The sequence below is a fragment of the Cetorhinus maximus genome, chromosome 2 (assembly GCF_964194155.1).
Source record: "Cetorhinus maximus chromosome 2, sCetMax3.hap1.1, whole genome shotgun sequence".
In the NCBI taxonomy this organism is placed as follows: domain Eukaryota; kingdom Metazoa; phylum Chordata; class Chondrichthyes; order Lamniformes; family Cetorhinidae; genus Cetorhinus; species Cetorhinus maximus.
In genome coordinates, this window is record NC_135880.1 from 36,761,791 (window position 1) to 36,782,062 (window position 20,272).

The 20,272-nt window shown below is 42.9% G+C and overlaps 1 protein-coding gene across 2 annotated transcripts in view; it reads left to right on the forward strand.

The window, feature by feature from the left end:
• The window catches only part of arsb (arylsulfatase B), a 128,030-nt gene that overhangs the window by 30,218 nt on the left and 77,540 nt on the right, over positions 1-20,272 (forward strand). For both annotated transcript variants that reach the window (XM_078563326.1, XM_078563323.1), the window contains exons 2-4: positions 1,496-1,682; positions 2,892-3,082; positions 7,989-8,196. In XM_078563326.1, the coding sequence (XP_078419452.1) occupies positions 1,496-1,682; positions 2,892-3,082; positions 7,989-8,196 (586 nt within the window). The remainder of the gene's footprint in view (positions 1-1,495; positions 1,683-2,891; positions 3,083-7,988; positions 8,197-20,272) is intronic.

The window sequence follows — 20,272 nt, forward strand, 5'->3', positions numbered from 1 at the left end:
GACCTGCTGCAATGTTCCAGTGAAGCTCAACACAAACTGGAGGAACAGCAGCTCATCTTCCGTCTAGGCACTTTACAGCCTTCCGGACTGAATATTGAGTTCAACAATTTTAGATCATGAACTCTCTCCTCCATCCCCACCCCCTTTCCGATCCCCCTTTTTTCCAATAATTTATATAGATTTTTCTTTTCCCACCTATTTCCATTATTTTTAAATGTATTTCCATCCATTGTTTTATCTCTGCCTTTTAGCCTATTTCGATCCCTTCCCCCCACCCCACCCCCACTAGGGCTATCTGTACCTTGCTTGTCCTGCTTTCTACCCTTAATTAGCACATTCCTTATATAATATCACCACCTTCAACACCTCTTTGTCCTTTTGTCTATGACATCTTTTGGCAATCTCCACCTATCACTGGCCCTCTATCCAGCTCTACTTGTCCCACCCCCCTTAAACCAGCTTATATTTCACCTCTTTTCTATTTTTCCTTAGTTCTGTTGAAGAGTCATTCGGACTCGAAACGTTAACTGTGTGTCCTCTCTGCAGATGCTGTGAGACGTGCTGAGTTTTTCCAGGTAGTTTTATTTTTATTACTGATGAGACCATATCTGGAGTACTGTGTACAGTATTGGTCTCCTTATTTAAGGAAGGATCTAAATGCATTAGAAGCAGTTCAGAGAAGGCTTAGGCTAATACCAGGAATGAGTTGCGTTAAGTGGAAAGGTTGTACAGGTTAGGCTTGTATCCTTTGGAATTTAGAGTAAGAGGTGACTTGATTGAAACCTTTTAAGATCCTGAGGGGTCTTAACAGAGTGGGTGTGTAGAGTATGTTTCCTCTTGTGGGAGAATCTAGAACTAGGGGCCATGGTTTAAAAATAAGGAGGCCGCTCATTTAAGACAGATGAGAAGAAATGTTTTCTGGGGTTATTGAGACTTTGGAACTTTCTTCCTCAAAAGACAGTGGAAGTCTTTGAATATTTTTAAGGCAGAGCTAGATAGATTCTTTATTAAAAAAGGGGTTAAAGGTCATCCGGGGTAGGTGGAAGGTTGCAATCAGATCAGCCATGATCTTGAATGACGGAACAGGCTTGATGGGCTGAGTGGCCTATTCCTGCTCCATGTTCATATGTTTGTATGTAAATACTACAGCATTTAATCACAGCAACTTGCATTTATGCAGCACCTTTTAAAATAGTAAAACATCCCACGGTGCAGCAGCATCATTAAGCAAAATTTGACACCAAGCCACAGATACTAGGACAGGCAACCGAAAGCTTGACCAGCGAGGTAGGTTTTAAAAAGTGTCATTACTGTCAAATCCTGTAGCCTCATTTTCTGTACATTGTGAAGAAGAAAATGGACCCCAGCAGATGCAGTCAATGTGTACAGATAATCTCAAAGCACTAATTATTGGACAGCGATGTCATGTGTTGCATAGCAACAGTGCTTTCACATACAGCCACCTGCAGCTTAATTATTCATGGTTTCTCTCCAGATCCATACAGGTTTACAACATGAAATCATCTGGCCCTGTCAACCGTACTGCCTCCCATTAGATGAAAAGCTGCTGCCTCAACTGCTCAAGGAGGCTGGTTATAGCACTCACATGGTGGGGAAATGGCACTTGGGCATGTACAAGAAAGAGTGCCTCCCAACGCGGAGAGGATTTGATTCCTATTTTGGTAACTACATTCTACATTTTAATGGTCAGGACATTCTCCCTGTCTGAGTTGAAGTTAGTTCATCTTTGTCCTGTACTTACAAAGTTACAATGTAACTCCCACAGAGACTATCTTAGACCTCAAGTGGGGACAGTTTAACTACAAATTAACTACAAAAATTGTCAAATCCTGTAGCCTCATTTTCTGTACATTGTGAAGAAGAAAATGGACCCCAGCAGATGCAGTCAATGTGTACAGATAATCTCAAAGCACTGAGATGACACCTCCACTACTACCTCCGAAAAGGTATTTTTCACACGTTGACTGTCGGCTGCACTGGCTTGCTGTTTTACAAATGTTATTTCCAATATTCTAAATCCCGTTGTTAAACACAAAGAACATTGCTTCAGCTGTACCCACACAAAGAAACCGTGACATATGGTCACCCGGTTACACAGTGTGCTAGAATCCTACGATGTGTAACACGGTAGGAGTTGAGTTCAACCATCACTTCTGCACACTAGAGTTTTGCTGTCAATATTGTTTTTTTTAAAACTTCTCCTTCCTCTGTACCTTCCCCCACTCCTCATTCTCAGTGCTTTTGCTGGTGTCAGCAACCTTCCGGTGCCTGACCCAAGGGCCAATCTTACTGTGAGGCCATGCTGTCAGTGTAACCAGGCTGCTGACCCGTACAGCTGAGCTCAATCCTGCTGTCACGGTTACCCATACCTGCGTGCTGTCCAATAAGAGTGTTACTGGACCAGGAGCAGCATCCTTCACGATCTTCCCCCTTATTCCCCAAGACCTCCCCTCCCTGCCCTGCTTCCCTCCACCGTCATAGCTCTGGGGCACTGAAGTCCGCTCTAGCTAAGATCAGCTAATTCAGCATGGATGGCACAGGGGACTGAAGCTGGCACTTAGTCCTGAGCTGTCTGGCTCACATGGGTACACTTAATCGTTTCGCCACCGAGGATGCTACCAATTAGAGACAGCCTTTCCCTTTCCAGTCAGTTATTCTGCTGAGCTCAGCAGTTTATAATTTTTCAGTGTATTTATGTGAGATGTGTTAATTATATCTATTTTTGGAACTTTGGCTGATGGACCTTTTAATTCACCCTTGGATCATCATGTAATCATGCAAGCTAAGAACGCTCAATACCAACCTTATCATTTCTCCGTTTTCAGGGGTGTTTTGTTGCTTCAACTTCTTTTGTTTCTTCTACACTTCAGGTTACTTGTTGGGCAGCGAGAATTATTACACTCACGACCGGTGTTATTTTATTGCGTCACTAAACGTCACTCGCTGTGCACTGGACTTGCGTGACGGAGAAGAAGCTGCTGCTGGATTTACAGACGTGTACTCGACCCATTTATTTACGCAGAAAGCCACTGAACTTCTGTCCAAACGTGACCCTACACAGGTTGGTGTACACCATAAAAATTTTAATAAGCCTGTGTTTTTTTTACAGCGGCCAGAAATGGGACTGTGAAGCCAAATTTTTCAAGAAACTTGTGTAACTGCTAAGATTGTCTGTCTGTTTTTTGTACTTCGCTTGTCAAGCTGCCATTTATAGAGCAAGTCAGAAAAGGGACACCTTTTTAAACATTAATAAACCGACAGGATCTTATTAAGTTTAAAGAATGATCTGCAAACGTAGCAAAGTAGCCATTAAGAACTATGACGGATGGAAGCTCGGAAAGAAAAATACAGAAGGAAGAGGTTGAAATTGAGAGCAGTGGGGAGCTGGATATTTGAGCCAAAAAAACCTCGCACTGAAATGACTGACCCTGAGCTGCTGAATGTTGTACCTAAGTCAGTAACAAGGAGGCCAGGGTGACTGTCTGGAACAAGAGAACGAAAGATTTAGGAAGAAAACAACACAATCAAGTGCTGCTAATATTGGCTGTTCTTTTTGCTTTAGTTTATGGGCTTCTTGAAGATAAATATTATGCAAAAATTAAAACATGGGGCTGGACCCTATGCTGACGCTGGGATCCCCACACCCCAGCATAAATCAATTTTTCAGATGACCACTCTTAATTACTACGAGGCGGGATTTCATCATAGTTGGCAGGCCCCGGGGTGTAGGGGTAGCTTGTTGAATAGGGGCAAAGGGGAAGGTGGACGCAGGCAGGCAAAAACTGTAGGGTGGGAGCTTCTGATTAGCACAGGGGGCAGGAAGGAGGCACCTCTTCTCTCCACACCGCCACACCCCCCCCCCCCCCCCCCAACTCCCTCCCCTTCACTGATCAGCAGCCTGTAGAGTTAAACCTGCCAGGCTGCATATTGAGCGCAGGTCCCACCCGCCACCCATTAAATCAGATCAACGCCAGGATGAGGCCCTTAACTGGGCATTAATTGCCCACTTGAAGGCATCAATTGGGCCACGGGTGGGCAGCCCACCCACTGCCTCCCCCCGGAGTCTAGGACCAGAGGGCATAAACTCAGAGTAAGGGGGCGCCCATTTAAAACAGAGATGAAGAGGAATTTCTTCTCTCGATGGGTAATCTGTGGAATTCTTTAGCACTGAGGGCTGTAGAGGCTGGGTCGTTAAGTATTTTCAAAGTGGAGTTAGATTTTTAATCGGTAAGGGAATCAAGGGCTATGGGGAAAAGGCAGGAAAGTTGGAGTTGAGGATTTTCAGATCAGTCATGATCTCATTGAATGGTGGAGCAGACTCGATGGGCTGAATGACCTACTTCTGCTCCCACGTCAAATAGCGGTGGGATGGAGGGCGGTGGGCCTGCAGCGATAACATGGAATCCTAATTTACGGGTCCACCCACCTGTTTTCCCGCCCGCAGGTGCCCCATAAAATTCAGCCGATGCGCTGATGAAGCTCTGTAACCTTAATGGGATCAGGAAGGGGGGGTGAATTTCTGAAGCACATGGATGAGTGTGTTGTTCGTGTGTATTGCACTGGTCCTGTTGCCTTAAGTGCTATGAGTAAGGTACTACAGATCTAGAAGGTTTTAATTTTTAATTCCCTGAGATCAAATGACCTCTGATTCGCCCAAAATCCACCAAAGGCTATCAGTTATCTGAAACCTTAAATACTGATTTTAATTTCTTTAAAACAACATTGACGCAAGTATAAAATACTGAGTCTGAAAATTGTTCTCCTGTCATTCCTGTTCTCCATACAAGATTTGTTCTTTACTTTTATGTTTTAAGAAATGGGACGAAATAAAACATCCAGGCTAGACAGCAGATACAGTTTGACTACAGCATGCAGACTTCATGGCTATTTGTCTTGAATTGACGTGTTTAACTGTTGAACTTAGTAAATATTCTTGATGGTATAAAGAATCCTTTCCTTTACCCCCCCCCCTCTCCCAAAACGGTACAATTATCAGTCTGTGTGTTATTCCTGCAAGTAGCATTGCTACTGGTCTTCTTCTGAACTCCGCAGTCTAGTTATTGAATAAACTGACCTTAGTCTATTCCCAAAATGTAAACCAGGAAGCAAAATCTGTCTTTTTAAAACAGAGAAGTCATTTTGTTTTGTTTTTTTTATTTCTATCTCAAATGCTGTGGTAACAATTTTGAAGGGGTGCATGTACCACAGAGAGCTGGGAGTTCATATATACCAGTCTTTGAAGTTGATAAGGTTGTTTAAAAAGAAAAAGCATACTGGATCCTGGCTTTATAAATAGACATATAGAATACAAAAGCAAGGAAGTTATGCTAAACATTTATAAATTGCCGGTTAGGCTTCAGCTGGAGCATTGTTCCCATTCTGGACACCGTACTTTAGGGAGGATGTGAAGACCCTGGAGCAGGTGCAGAGGAGATTTACTAGAATGAGACCAGGGATGTGGGACTTCAGTAACATGGAGAGAGTAAAGAAGTTGGCGTTGTCCCCCTTAAGGTAATGATATTAGGGAGAGGTTTAATATTTATTATAGGGCTGCAATATCATAGCGGTTAAGTCCCTGGACTAATCCAGAGTCCTGGCCTAATGACCTGGAGATATGAGTTCAAATCCCACCATGGCAGCCTTAGAATTTTAAATTAAATTAATTAAATGAATCTATAATAGAATGTGAGTATCAGTAATGGTGACTATGGAATTACTGGATTGTCAGACAAACCCATCTGGTTCACTAATGTCACTTTGGGAAGGAAACTCTTTCGAGTTACCAACAGTCACAGATTGCAACTCTTTTCGAGTACAATCACAGTTCTTGGTTTCCGGGATTGGGACATGAAGTCTGCTCTAGCCTATATGTGTGACTCCAGACCCAGCAAAGTGGTTAATTCTGAACTGCCCTCTGAAGTGGCCTAGCAGTTAGGGCAGTTAGTGTGGCCAATAAATGCTGGCTTTATCAGTGATGCCCACATCCCATGAAAGAACTTTTTTTTTAAAGTGTTCTAAATCACGAAGGATCTTGTTAAGAGTAAATAGGGAGGAACTGGTCAGGAGGGCAGAAAAGTGGCAAATGGATTTCAACCCAGAGAAGTGTGAGGCAACTCATTTTATGGAAGGATACTGAGAGGTGTAGAGGAAGTAAGGGGCCTTAGAGTGAATGTCCACCAATCCCTGAGGGTAGCAGGACCAGTTGATAAGGTGGTTAAGGCATATAGAATCCTTTCCTTTATTAGCTGAGGCAGGGAGGTTATGCTGGAACTATATAAAACATTAGTTAGGCCATAACTTGAATAATGTGTGCAGTTCTGGACACCTCATTACAGAAAGGATGTAATAGCATTAGAGAGGATACAGAGGAGATTTACCAGGATGTTGCTAGAACTGGAAAATTGCGGCTATGAGAAAATATTTGATAGGCTGGGGTTGTTCTCCTTGGAACAGAGGATACTGAGGGGAGATTAATTGCAAGTGACCTGGATTGAGTGGCTGGGAAGGCCCTATTTACTTTAGCAGAGAGGTCAATGACTAGGGGGCATAGATTTGAAGTGATTGGTAGAATAATTAAAGAGGAGATGAGGAAAAATATTTTCACCCAGATGGTTGTGGGGACCTGGAACACTCTGCCTGAAAGGGTAGTAGAGGCAAAAACTCTCAACTTAGTTATGTGTCTGGATATGTACCTCAAGTGCCGTAACCTCCAGCACAAAAGCAGCCTCCATGATTGGCAACCCACCCACAAATATTTACTCCCTCCACCACCGACCCACAGTGGCAGCAGTGTGTACCATCTACAAGATGCACTGCAGGAACTCACCAAGCCTCCTTAGACAGCACTTCCCAAACTCATGACTACTACCATCTAGAAGGACAAGGCCAGCAGATACATGGGAACACCACCGCCTGAAAGTTCTCCTCCAAGTCATTCACCATCCTGACTTTGGAAATGTATCGCTGTTCGTTCACTGTTGCTGGGTCAAAATTATGGAGCTCCCTCCCTAGCAGCACTGTGGGTGTGCCTACACCACGCTGGACTGCAGCGGTTCAAGAAGGCAACTGACCACCAACTTCCCAAGGTCAGTTAGGGATGGGTAATAAATGCTGGCCCAGGCAGCAATATCCATATCCCGTAAATGAATTTAAAAATGGCTGCGGACCAAATGCTGGAAGGTGGGATTAGGCTGGGTGGCTCGTTGTTTGGCCGGTGCAGACATGATGGGCCAAGTGGCCTTTTTGAGCTGTAAACTTTCTATGATTCTAAGAACTGCTTCCCATGGTACGAGGGTTGGTGACCTGATTGCTCTCCTTGGAGCAAAAAAAGGTTAAGGGGAGGTTTACTAGAGGTGTTCAAAATTATAGAGGATTTTGATCAAGTAAATAAGAAGAAATGATTTCCACTGTCAGGAAGGTCAGTAACTAGAGAACACAGATTTGAGATAATCAGCAAAAGAACCAGAGGGGGGATGAGAATTACTTAACGAGACTGGAATGCACAACCTGAAAGGGCTTTGGAAGCAGATTAAGTTGTAATTTTCAAAAGAGAATTAGATATGTACTGGAAAATGAAAGAAATTGTCGACCAATGGGGATAGAGCAGGAAAGTAGGACTATATGGGTAGTTCTTTACAAGGAGCTGGCACAGGCATGATGGGCTGAATGGCCCCTTCTTCACTGTATGGGTCTTTATGGAAGAATTAGTTGTGATGGCTGTTAAAAGGCTAAGTAAACAGCAGAACCTCAGATAGAAATCTACTTGTCCTGCCTGGTTTTAGCCTCAACAACAAAAGGCTTTCAAGGACTGATTAGGCCCAGCCACTCAGTCGACAAGCTGAACCGATTGGCAGCCTGACGCTCAAACACAAGAGCTTCATTGGCCTCAAATCAGATGATCTGTAATTAGCACTTATATCATCCTTCACTGCCCAAGTAATCTTTCCACACTGTGCGCTCTGTTGCAGCCTCTATTTCTGTACCTGCCCTTCCAGTCCGTTCACTTACCACTTCAAGTGCCTAAGGAGTACATAGAGCCGTACAGTTTTATCCATGATGAACATCGGCGCCATTATGCAGGAATGGTGTCAGTGATGGACGAAGCTGTGGGGAACATCACTGTTGCTCTGCAGAAGTATGGATTCTGGAACAATACCGTCTTAATCTTCTCCACAGGTAAGGCAAGAGACTAGGTAAAGCTGCATCCTGTGACTGATTACATTCATTGTAAAGAATTGCAGATCACTTTAGTTCCTTTGTCACTCAGCATTCTATTACTGAGAGCACTGGTGGACACTCTGCTTCTAGGCCTCTACTGAATGTGTTTGTGAGCCAAGCCATCACATTTGTGCAGCACTATTTTAGATTCCCAAATTAAAGCTTCACTATTTTGCTGTGGGTGGGTTTAAATTAACGAGTATCATGGAATGAAAATATTGGAGTAGGAAGTTTTCACATGGTTCTATAATTGAATGGAACACCCACAGAGGAGGACAGTTGTATGTTCCGTGGTATAGTGGTAGTCCCATGGGAGTTGTGAATTCAGAAGAGACATGAGGGCGCAGATACACAGATCATTTAAATGGAGTGAATAGTTACAGAAAATAACCCAAAAGGCTAATGAAATTCTGGCCTTTATATCTAGAGGAATAGAACACAAGACAGTAGAAGTCATGCTTCATCTATATGAAGGCCTGAGCAGACCACATCTGGAGTACTGTGACCAATTCCGGGCATCACACCTTAGGAAGGATATGTTGGCCTTGAAGATTTACCAGAATAATTTATTTATTTATTTATTATTCTTCCATGGGGTATGGCAGCCAGTATTTGTTGCCCATCCCTACTTGTCCTTGAGAAGGAGGAGTGAGCTACCTCCAGCAGTCCAACTGGTGTAGGTACACCCACAGTGCTATTAGGGCGTTCCAGGATTTTAACCCAGTGACAGTGAAGGAAGGGCAATATAGTTCCAAATCAGAACTTGCAGGTGATGATGTTCCCATATATCTGCTGCCCTTGCCCTTCTAGGTGGTAGAGGCCACGGCTTTGGAAGAATGATACCTGAACACCGAGGGTTAAATTATGAGGACAGATGACACAAACTAGGGTTGTGTTCCCTGGAATTTAGAAGGATAAGGGGTGATTTGATCAGAGTTTTCAAGATATTGAGGGGGAACAGATAGGGTAGATTGGAAGAAACAAATTCTGCCCGTTTGGGAATCTAGGACTAGGGGGCATAGTTTAAAAATTAGAGCCTGGCCTATCGGGAGTGAAATTAGCACTTCCTCACACAGTGGGTGATACAAGTTTGGAAATCTTACCCGCAAATGGCAATAAATGATGGATTAATTGTTCATTTTAAAACCGAGGTTGCTACATTTTTGTTACCCATAGCCTTTGATAACTTTGTGAAATTAATGAGAACATTAGCCTTGATCTCACTGAATAGGCTCGATGGATTAAATGGCCTGCTCCTAGTTCCTATGTTGCTAGTGGGGAGGTTGCCTGGTTACTATCTGTGTTTCAACAGAAAACAATGAGCAGTTCTCTTCCTTTTGCTAATTCTTCTGCCCTATTCTGTTAGACTAGTTGTAAACCTTGTACTGTTCCGTATTTGCTTTTAGTAATGTAAGAGTGTATGCATATATCATGTTCAATCTGGTGTGCCATGTTATGATACGGCAGGTGGTATTTTCCAGGCTGACCAAATCCACAAGGGAAACTTGACCACATTGTCACAACGGTTTTGCGATTTGTATTTATTATGAGAAGGTTTGTGCACTGAATTCAGAAGTAATGAGTCCACTAACACCTTCAATGATTTTAAAAATTAAATTAAAACATTTATTAACAAAAGAAAATAATTAAAACGCATACACAGTATTACAGTTACACTGTTACTTAACATTCTGACAAATCCCAAAATTCCTAATTAACCTGACTCCCAACCACACACCCCCTTTAAGGCAACAGTCCAAAATAGATTTTAAATTTAGATAGGCAATCCAGCAAGGTTACACAGCACCCTCTCGACAGTGGAATTCCAAAGGCTTTCAACACAACTTTGGTTACTGGAACAGCAGACTTCTGCAAAGTGGCGAGAGACTACTTCCCCAAGTCTGTTTAACATGGTATATCTTTTAGATCTTACACAGCCACCCCCTCACAGCCTTCCACCCTTCTTTAAATATATTTCGCTTTCTTTAATCTGGAAATCCTAATGTTCCCATATGTCTTTGAAATTTATTTTACCCGAATAGGAAAGTCTTTCATGTTGTCAATATGGCCTTTTCCTTTTGGGAAAAATAACCATGATAGCCTTGCCCTATTTATCCTGTAATTTGTAAAACTTTATCATGTTTGGTTTTCAAAGAAACAACTCCCCACTTATCTTAACATGCAAATTTCATTTACACCCTATCTTTTTTTTATTCATTCATGGGATGGGGGCATCGCTAGTTAGACCCTGGGTCTCTAGATTACTAGTCCAGTGACAATACCACTACGCCATTGCCTATTTGCTTAGACTTTTACCCTAGCTCGCTCATCAGCATTTCAAATACCCTTTTTACATCTAACTCTTCTAACAATTTCAACTTTGCAGTCTATCCGGCTCTAATTTAATTAAATCAGCCACACACACACACACACACATACATAATATTATGAAAAATATGATTGTTTCATGACAGCCACTATACCGTCCACTTGTGTTTTGTGACCTACAATGCTTGTATACTGCTGCTAAGTGATGATATGTTGAAAGGAGTGGAGGTTTTTTTATTCATTTACGGGATGTGGACATCGCTGGCTAGGGCAGCATTTACTGCCTATCCCTAATTGCCCTTGAGAAGGTGGTGGTGAGCTGCTTTCTTGAACCCCTGCAGTCCATGTGGTGTAAGTACACCCACACTGCTCTTGGTGAGAGAGTCCCAGGATTTTGACCAAGCGACAGTGAGGGAACAGTGATATATTTCTAAGTCAGGATGTTAAGTGGCTTGGAGGGGAAATTCCTGGTGGTGGTGTTCCCATGAATCTGCTGCCCTTGTCCTTCTAGATGGTGGCAGTCGTGGGTTTGGAAGGTGCTGCCTAAGGAGCCAAGTGGTGATGGTTAGATTCTCTCTTGTTGCAGATGGTCATTGCCTGGCATTTGTGTGGCATGAATGTTACTTGCCACTTGTCAGCGCAAGCCTGGATATTGTCCAGGCCATGTTGCATTTGGACATGGACTGCTTCAGTACCTGAGGAGTTGCGAATGGTGCTGAACATTGTGCAATCATCAGCAAACATCTCCACTTCTGACCTTACGATGGAGGGAAGGTCATTGATGAAACAGCTGAAGATAGTTGGACCTAGGACACTAACCTGAGGGACTACTACACTGATGTCCTGGAACTGAAATGATTGAACTCCAACAACCTCGACCATCTTTCTTTATGCTAGGTATGGCTCCAGACAATGGAGAGTTTTCCCCTTGATTCCCATTAGTCCAGTTTTGTGAGAGTTCCTTGATGCCACGCTCGGTCAAATGCTGTCTTGATGTCAAGAGCAGTCACTCTCAACTCGCCTCGTGAGTTCAGCGCTTTTGTCTATGTTTGAACCAAGGCTGTAATGAGATCCGAAGCTGAGTGACCCTGGAGGTACCCAAACTGAGCGTCAGTGAGCAGGTTATTGTTAAACAAGTGCCACTAGATAGCACTTGTGGTGGTTTGATGCAACTGAGTGGCTTGCTAGGCCATTTCAGAGGGCATTTAAGAGTCAACCACTTTACTGCGGACCTGGGGTCACACGCAGGCAGCAGGTTGTGGTGAGGGGCCTTCTTGAACCGCAGCAGTCCTTATGGTGTACATCCACGGTGCTGTTGCAAAGGGAGTTTCAGGATGATGACCTAATGACAGTGAAGGAATGGAGATATACTTCTAAGTCAGGATGGCGTGTGGCTTGGAGAGGAACTTGCAGGTGGTGGTGTTCCAATTACTTCAGAATCTGCATTTATTGGGTGCTGGACAGTTGACATTAGCTCCATCAAAAACTCTCCCCTTTTTTTTGTGCCAGTTACAATGTTGATGATCGATTCTAGGTGTTGTATTGTAGTTAGACAGTATGATTAAACTGATGTAAGGAGAACAACTTAACTGCCCCAGGTTGATGGTTTCTATCTCTGCCCAAACTGACTCATTCCTGACTAGGTTAGACTTATTTCTCCTTCCAAGCAATCTTCCTTGATGACATACTCAGTACTCATTGTTTAAAGAAGCCAATACAGGCAGGAATAGACCAAAACATATTAATTTTAATAAGATTCTTGGTAACTTTGTGAAGAAAATGTTTAATAAACCTTTCAAGACGGTCTCAACAAGCTCACCTATGTCTAGCACCAAGTTACCTGCATCATTTGGTGTTGCTTGCCTCACTTGTTGTAACTAAATTAATATTTTTACAATGTCGGCATTGGTTCAGTTGGTAGCCCCCTCGCCTTTGAAGGTTCTGGGTTCAAGTCCCACTCCAGAGCTTGAGCATATAAATCAAGGCTGACACTCCAGTGCAGCACTGAGGTAGTGCTGCACGGTCGGGGGTGCCATCTTTTGGTACAGACATTAAACCGAGGCCCGGTCTTCCCTCTCAGGTGGATGTAAAAGGTTCCATGGCACTATTTGGAAGAAGAGCTGGGGAATTATTCACTGCATCCGGGCCAATATTTATCCCTCAATTAAATTAATGTCACAAAAACAGATTATGTGGTTGTTATTTCGGTGCTGTTTTAGGAGCTTTCTGTACACAAATTGGTTGTTGCATTGGTTTAGCACCTTCCAAACCCATGACCACTACCATCTAGAAGGACAAGGGCAGCAGATAGATGGGAACACTGCCACCTGGAAGTTCCCCTCCAAGCCACTCACCATCCTGACTTGGAAATATATCGCCATTCCTTCACTGTTGCTGGGTCAAAATCTTGGAACCCTCTCCCTAACAGCACAGTGGGTGTACCCAGACCACATGGACTGCAGCAGTTCAAGAAGGCAGCTCACCACCATCTTCTCAAGGGCAGTTAGGGATGGACAATAAATGCTGGCCTAGCCAGTGAAGCCCACATCCTGTGAATGAATAAAAAAAAAAAATTCCTACATTACAACAGTGACTGTATTTCAAATGTACTACATTGGCTGCAAAGCACTTTGAGACATTGGTGATCATGAAAGGTGCTTTAGAAATGCCAGTCTTTCTTTCATTCCTTAAATAATTTTGCCAGCTTATTGCTAGAATATTTATCGTATCTGTTCTCCTGTAGATATGGTTTTTCTCACCTATTGTAGAACCTTATTATTGTTTTAAACCAACTTAATCTTCAGATTTGTTCTCCTGACCCAGAATTTGTTCCCATTTATATACTTCTCAGTGACTGTGCGCCAGTATTTCCTGATACTGGAGAATATTGACTCTGCTCGATTGTATATTAGTTTCTTAAGATTGTGGAGGGCACAAAAACAGCAACTGTTGTGGTTGTCCTGGTGGCTAAATACATAAAAGTGGCTAAATACACAATGGGCTCCCAAAACACACCACGGGGATTTTTTTAACCAGAACTTTTTTTTCGATCTTCCTGCCTAAGGAATTCTGAACTTTTAATCCCATGTTTATATAGTTTGTGTTCCCATGTTGGCAGAAGTCCTAGACAGAGCAGGGTTTTCATTGGATGAATGTATTGTTATTTTAGAGACCTGGAGCTGTCTGCCATTCTGTCTGTGCACTCTTCCTGTATTCTTGGTTGTTATGCTGCAGAAACCATTGTTCACATGTCCTTTCTTAAAATCTTTCCCATCTGTATCCTGATCTGAAACTTGCTTATATTTGCTTAATTTCTATTTGTATTTCTTTGACTAGACGGTTCAGACATACAACATCTAAGTGCCCCTCTCTTCAATATCATCCCCCCCACCCCTGCCCTCTGCTGCTGAGTTCAAGGTTGACACCACTTGCCAAACATTTCACCGGAAGCTCCCCAGCACTGTGACTGCAAATATTTCAAACAGTTCTTAAATACCATAAGAACATAACAGAAGAAATAGGGAGCAGGAGTAGACCATATGACCCATTGAGTCTGCTCTGCCATTCAAGATGATAATAGCTGATCTTGAACTTCAGCTTCACTTCCCTGCCTACTCCCCAGATCCCTTGATTCCCTGAGAGACCAAAACTCTCTCTATCCCAGCCTTAAATGTATTCAATGATGGCGCATCCACAACTCCTGAGGTAAAGGAATTCCAAGGTTCACAACCCTTTTGAGTGAAGAAATTTCTCGTTATCTTAGTCCTAAATGATCCCGCTATCCTGAAACTATGCCTTCTTGTCCTAGATTCTCCCAACCAGGTGAAACAACGTCTCAGTATCTACCCTGCCAAGCCCCTTCATATTCTTAAATGTTTCAATGAGATCACCTCTTACTCTTCCAAACACCAGAGAATAGAAACTCAATTTACTTAGCCACTCATCATAGGACAACACTCTCATCCCAGGGACCAATCTAGTGAGTCTTAACTGTGCCACCTACAGTGCAACAATATTGTTTCTTATGTCTGGAGACCAAATTCTAAGGGGAGGAACCACCATCCATGGTTAACTAACTAAGGGAAGCATCAAACTTAAGGAAAAAGCATACAACTCCACAAAGATGAGTGGCAGGACAGATAATTGGTCAGAATATAAAGAACGGCAGAGAATGACTAAAAGGTTAATCAGGAGAAATAAATTATAGTATGAAAGGAAGTTAGCTAGAAATGTAAAAATGGATAGCAAGAGTTTCTACAGGTATTTAAAAAGGAAAGGAGTAAGTAAAGTGAGTGTTGGTCCTGTAGAGAGTGACAGTGGGGAGTTAATGGTAGATAATAAGGAAATGACGGAAGAAATTAACAAATATTTTGCTTCTGTGAGGAAACTAAAAACATTCCAGTAATAGCTGTAAATCAGGAGGTGAAAGGGAGAGAGGAACTTGGTGAAATTGAAATCACTAGGGAAACAGTACTGAGCAAATTGAGGGAGCTGCGGGCTGGCAAGTCTCTGGGTCCTGATGGACTATGTCCTGGGGTCTTAAAAGGTGGCTAATGAGGTAGTCAATGCGCTGGTGTTAATTTTCCAAAACTTGCTAGATTCTGGAAAGTTCCATTAGACGAGAAAGTAGCAAATATAACCCCTCTATTCAAGAAGGGAGGAAGGCAGGACACAGGAAACTATAAGCCAGTTAGTTTGACGTCTGTCATGGGGAAGTTGTTAGAATCGATCATTAAGGAAGTTATAGCTGGGCACTTAGAAGAGCTCAAGGCAATCTGGAAGAGTCAGCATGGTTTGTGAAAGGAAAATCATGTTTAACCATTTTATTGGAGTTCTTTGATGGAGTAATATGATGGAGTGGATAAACGGGAGCCTGTAGACATACAGTAACTTGGATTTCCAGAAGGCATTTGATAAGGTGCCGCATCAACGGTTATTATGGAAAATAAAAGTGCATGGTGTAGGGGGTAACATATTAGCATGCATAGAAGATGGGCTGGCAGAAAGCAGAGAAGGATCAGCAGGATCTGCATAAATGAATTGTTTTTTTATTGGTAGGATGTGACAAGTGGAATCCCACAGGGGTCTGTGCTGGGGCCTCAACTTTTTACAATTTACATTAATGACTTAGATGAGGGAGTGAAGGCATGGTAGCTAAATTTGCAGATGACACAAACATAGGAAAGTATGTTGTGAAAAGGACATGAGGAGGCTGCAGATAGATATAGATAGGTTGAGTGAGTGGGCAAAGATCTGGCAAATGGAGTTTAATGTGGGAAAATGTGAAGTTGTTCACTTTGGCAGGAAGAACAAAAAAGCAGAGTACTACTTAATTGGAGAATGGCTGCATATTTCTGAGGTACAGAGAGATCTAGGTATTTTAGTACGTGAGTCACAAAAAGTTAGTATGCAGGTACAGCAAATAATTAAGAAGGCTAATGGAATGCTATCCTTTATTACGAGACGGATTGAACATAAAAGTAAGGATGTTATGCTTCAGTTATACAGGGCATTGGTGAGACCGCACCTTGACTATTGTGTGCAGTTTTGGCCTCCTTACTAAAGGAAGGATGTAAATGCATTGGAGGCGGTTCAAAGGAGGTTTACCAGATTGATACCTGGAATGAGTGGGTTGCCTTATGAGGAAAGGTTGGACAGACTGAGCTTGTTTCCACTGGAGTTTAGAAGAGTCAGGGGTGATTTGATTGAAGTATATAAGACCCTGAACAGTCTTGACAAGGTGGATGTGGAAAGGATGTTTCCTCTTGTGGGTGAGAACTTGGGGACACTGTTTTAAAATTAGGTGTTGCCCTTTTAGGACAGAGATGAGGAGGGTTTTTTTTTATGAGGGTTGTGCCAGATGGCTTAATGCGCCAGGACTTTGCACATTTATTTTTATGCTTTCAGTGGCCTCCTAGGATTAGAAATCTTACAAGTGAAGGCTGCGTGCAGTTAGCAGACCCTAAACTGCCCTTCTGTTCACAATTGCTGCAGAGTGCAGACACTTGATAGGACAGTAGGTACAAGTGCCAGGAGTGGGTCAGTGCAGTGTGCAGCAGTCTCTTAAGAAATGGAAGCAGCCATTTGTGGCTTCCATAGGATAGGCTCATGATGGGCCAACTTTACCGCAAGTAAAAACCTGTTGGCCACCACATACAGTTAGAGAAAAGTTTGCTACTCACATGACAAAGGTCAAAGAACTTCACAGTACTGAGTCAGCTGTCTCCTCATCGGTTTCATCTTCCAGCCATGGCATCAGAGGTGGGCCTTAATATTGGGGCTGCAAACGATTTACCCGCTTCTGCATCTGGGCCCGTTTTTGACTCCGTAAGGTCTTTAGAGCTGTTGGGCATATCTCCATGACTAACCCGCCTCCCCAGCATGAAAATAGGCCAGGTGGGGATCACCACAACTGACACAGGATCGTGGGGTCAAGAAAATTCCCAATTCCTGATACCCGTCTCGAAGATGAAAATCCAGCCCAAAATATTTGTTCAATGTCTTTGCCATTTCCTCGTTCCCCATTATAATTTATCCCATCTCTGCTTCTAGGGGACCAACGTTTACTTTAGCTACTCCCCTCCTTTTTTTGGCAAGGGTCAGAAAACACTGGTGGGAGTTGTTTATAGGACCCCTAATAGTAGTTATACTGTTGGATGGAGCAATAAACAAAAAATTATTGGAGCTTGGAACAAAGATGTATAAATTGTGGGGTCTTTAATCTTCACTAAGACTAGTCCAATCAAATTGGCAAAGGTGGTCTAGGACAGGAGTTTGTAGAATTTCTTGTTTAACGCTCCATCCAACATTATAACTACTGTAATGGGGCCTTTAAACAACTTCCACCAGCGTTTCCTGACCCTTGCTATTCCTAATTTCCACCCATACTGATTCTACTTCCTGATTTTCTGAGCCAAGATCCTTTACCATAAGACATAGGAGCAGAAATTAGGCCATTCGGCCCATCGAGTCTGCTCCGCCATTCAATCATGGCTGATAAGTTTCTCAACCCCATTCTTCCGAGTTCTCCCGTAACCTTTGATCCCCTTACCAATCAAGAACCTATCTATCTCGGTCTTAAATACACTCAATGACCTGGCCTCCACAGCCTTCTGTGGCAATGAATTCCATAGATTCACCACTCTCTGGCTAAAGAAGTTTCTCCTCATCTCTGTTCTAAAAGGTCTTCCCTTTACTCTGAGGCTGTGCCCTCGGTTCCTAGTCTCTCCTACTAATGGAAACATCTTCCCCACGTCCACTCTATCTAGGCCTTTCAGTATTCTGTAAGTTTCAATCAGATCCCCCCTCATCCTTCTAAACTCCATCAAGTATAGACCCAGAGTCCTCAAACATTCCACATATGTTAAGCCTTTCATTCCTGGGATCATTCTTGTGAACCTCCCCTGGACCCTCTCCAGGGCCAGCACATCCTGCCTGAGACACGGGCCCCAAAATTGCTCACAATATTCTAAATGTGGTCTGACCAGAGCCTTATAAAGCCTCAGCAGCACATCCCTGCTTTCATATTCTAGTCCTCTCGAAATAAATGCCAACATTGCATTTGCCTTCCTAACTACCGACTCAACCTGCAAGTTAACCTTAAGAGAATCCTGGACTAGGACTCCCAAGTCCCTTTGCACTCCAGACTTCTGAATTCTCTCCCTATTTAGAAAATAGTCTATGCCTCTATTCTTCCTACCAAAGTGCATGACCTCACACTTACCCAGATTGTATTCCATCTGCCACTTCTTTGCCCATTCTGCTAACCTGTCCAAATCCTTCTGCAGCCTCCCCGCCTCCTCAATACTACCTGTCCCTCCACCTATCTTTGTATCATCTGCAAACTTAGCCAGGATGCCCCCAGTTCCTTCAGCTAGATCATTAATGTATAAAGTGAAAAGTTGTGGTCCCAACACTGACCCCTGTGGAACTCCACTAGTCACCAGCCGCGATCCTGAGAAGGACCCCCTTATCCCCACTCTCTTTCTCCTGCCTGACAGCCAATCTTCTATCCATGCTAGTACCTTGCCTGTAACACCATGGGCTCTTATCTTACTGAGCAGCCTCCTGTGCGGCATCTTGTCAAAGGCCTTCTGGAAGTCCAAGTAGATAACATCCATTGGCTCTCCTTTGTCTAACCTACTCGTTACCTCCTCAAAGAATTCTAACAGATTTGTCAGGCATGACCTCCCCTTGATGAAACCTTGCTGACTTTGCCCTATTTTACTATGCACTTCCAAGTATTCTGAAATCTCATCCTTAATAATGGACTCTAAAATCTTACCAACGACCGAGGTCAGGCTAATCGGCCTGTAATTTCCCGTCTCACAAATGTCCTTATGTCATGCCTTATTATCAAGACTGCCCCTTCTCTTTTTCTGTTCTCCCTGTCTTTTCAAAATGGTGTGTACCCTAGAATATTTATTTCCCAACTTTGATCACCTTGTAATCATATCTCTAATGGCAATTAAATTTAAACAATTTATTTCTATTTGTGTCACTAGTTCATCTGTTTATTGCAGGTGCTATGTGCATTCAGATGAAGTGATTTCAGTTTTATAATTTTTACTACCTTTGCCTGCATGGACCTTGCTCTCTGCCCTATTGCCCTTACTGTCCCACTCAGCTCATCTTTACCAACATCAATATACGTTCCTATTATCATACCACTGAACAGCGACTCTCAGACACTAAGGACAAGAAAGGAGAAGGCGAAAGTCAATGGAATACAATGGTTGCTTTTACTTTTTTTGAAAGCCAAAATTGAACAGCTGCCGTTCAAATGTAATCAGGGATTGACACTGACCGGTGCAAATTTGACAAGAGCCCAAGAAAAGTCACCACCAGCTCAAGTCTCATTACACTAATTCTCCCTCTTTGTATCTAACTGTATTTAAATATTTTTTTCTTTATTCCTCTTTCCGAAGATTCAGCCCAACCTGCTGAATACTTCAGCATTTTCTGTGTTATCTTTCAGATTTCCGGCATCTCTGGTATTTTGCTTTACTTTAAATAGTCTCTGTTACCTTGTTTGCTTCGTTTATTTGAAACATTTATCTCTCTCGGTGGAGATGTTTTGTTCCCTGAAGCATACACAGAAATTGTTAACTTTTAATGAGTCAGGCACCATCTTTGGAGAGAGAGCAAAGAAGTTAAGGTTCCAGGGATAATAATTTTGCCATAGCTGCAAGATATTGCAGATGGCCAACTTATAACAGGAACAGAGTATGCGAGAGGAGAGGGGAAGAACACACAGAGAAAAATAAAGAGCTTGGAAGGGGAAAATGGGAGTTGGTTAATAGGGAGTGGTTAAAGAACTCCCAACTAGAAGGACAAGGGCAGCAGACACATGGGAACACCACCACCTGGAAGTTCCCCTCCCAAGTCACTCACCATCCTGACTTGGAAATATATCACCGTTCCTTCACTCTCGCTGGGTCAAAATCCTGGAACTCCCTTCCTAACAGCACCATGGACTGCAGCAGTTCAAGAAGGCAGCTCACCACCACTTTCTAAAGGGCAGCTAGAGATGGGTAATAAATGCTGGCCCAGCTAGCGAAGCCCACATCCCATGAATGAATTAAAAAAAACCATCGTCATAATTGCATAAGACTAAATGCAGCACAATCCAAGAAATGAAAGATGTATAAAGACCCAGGGAATGTGTGATAGTCAAGACAGAGTAGCTAACTGGAGAAGGATACAT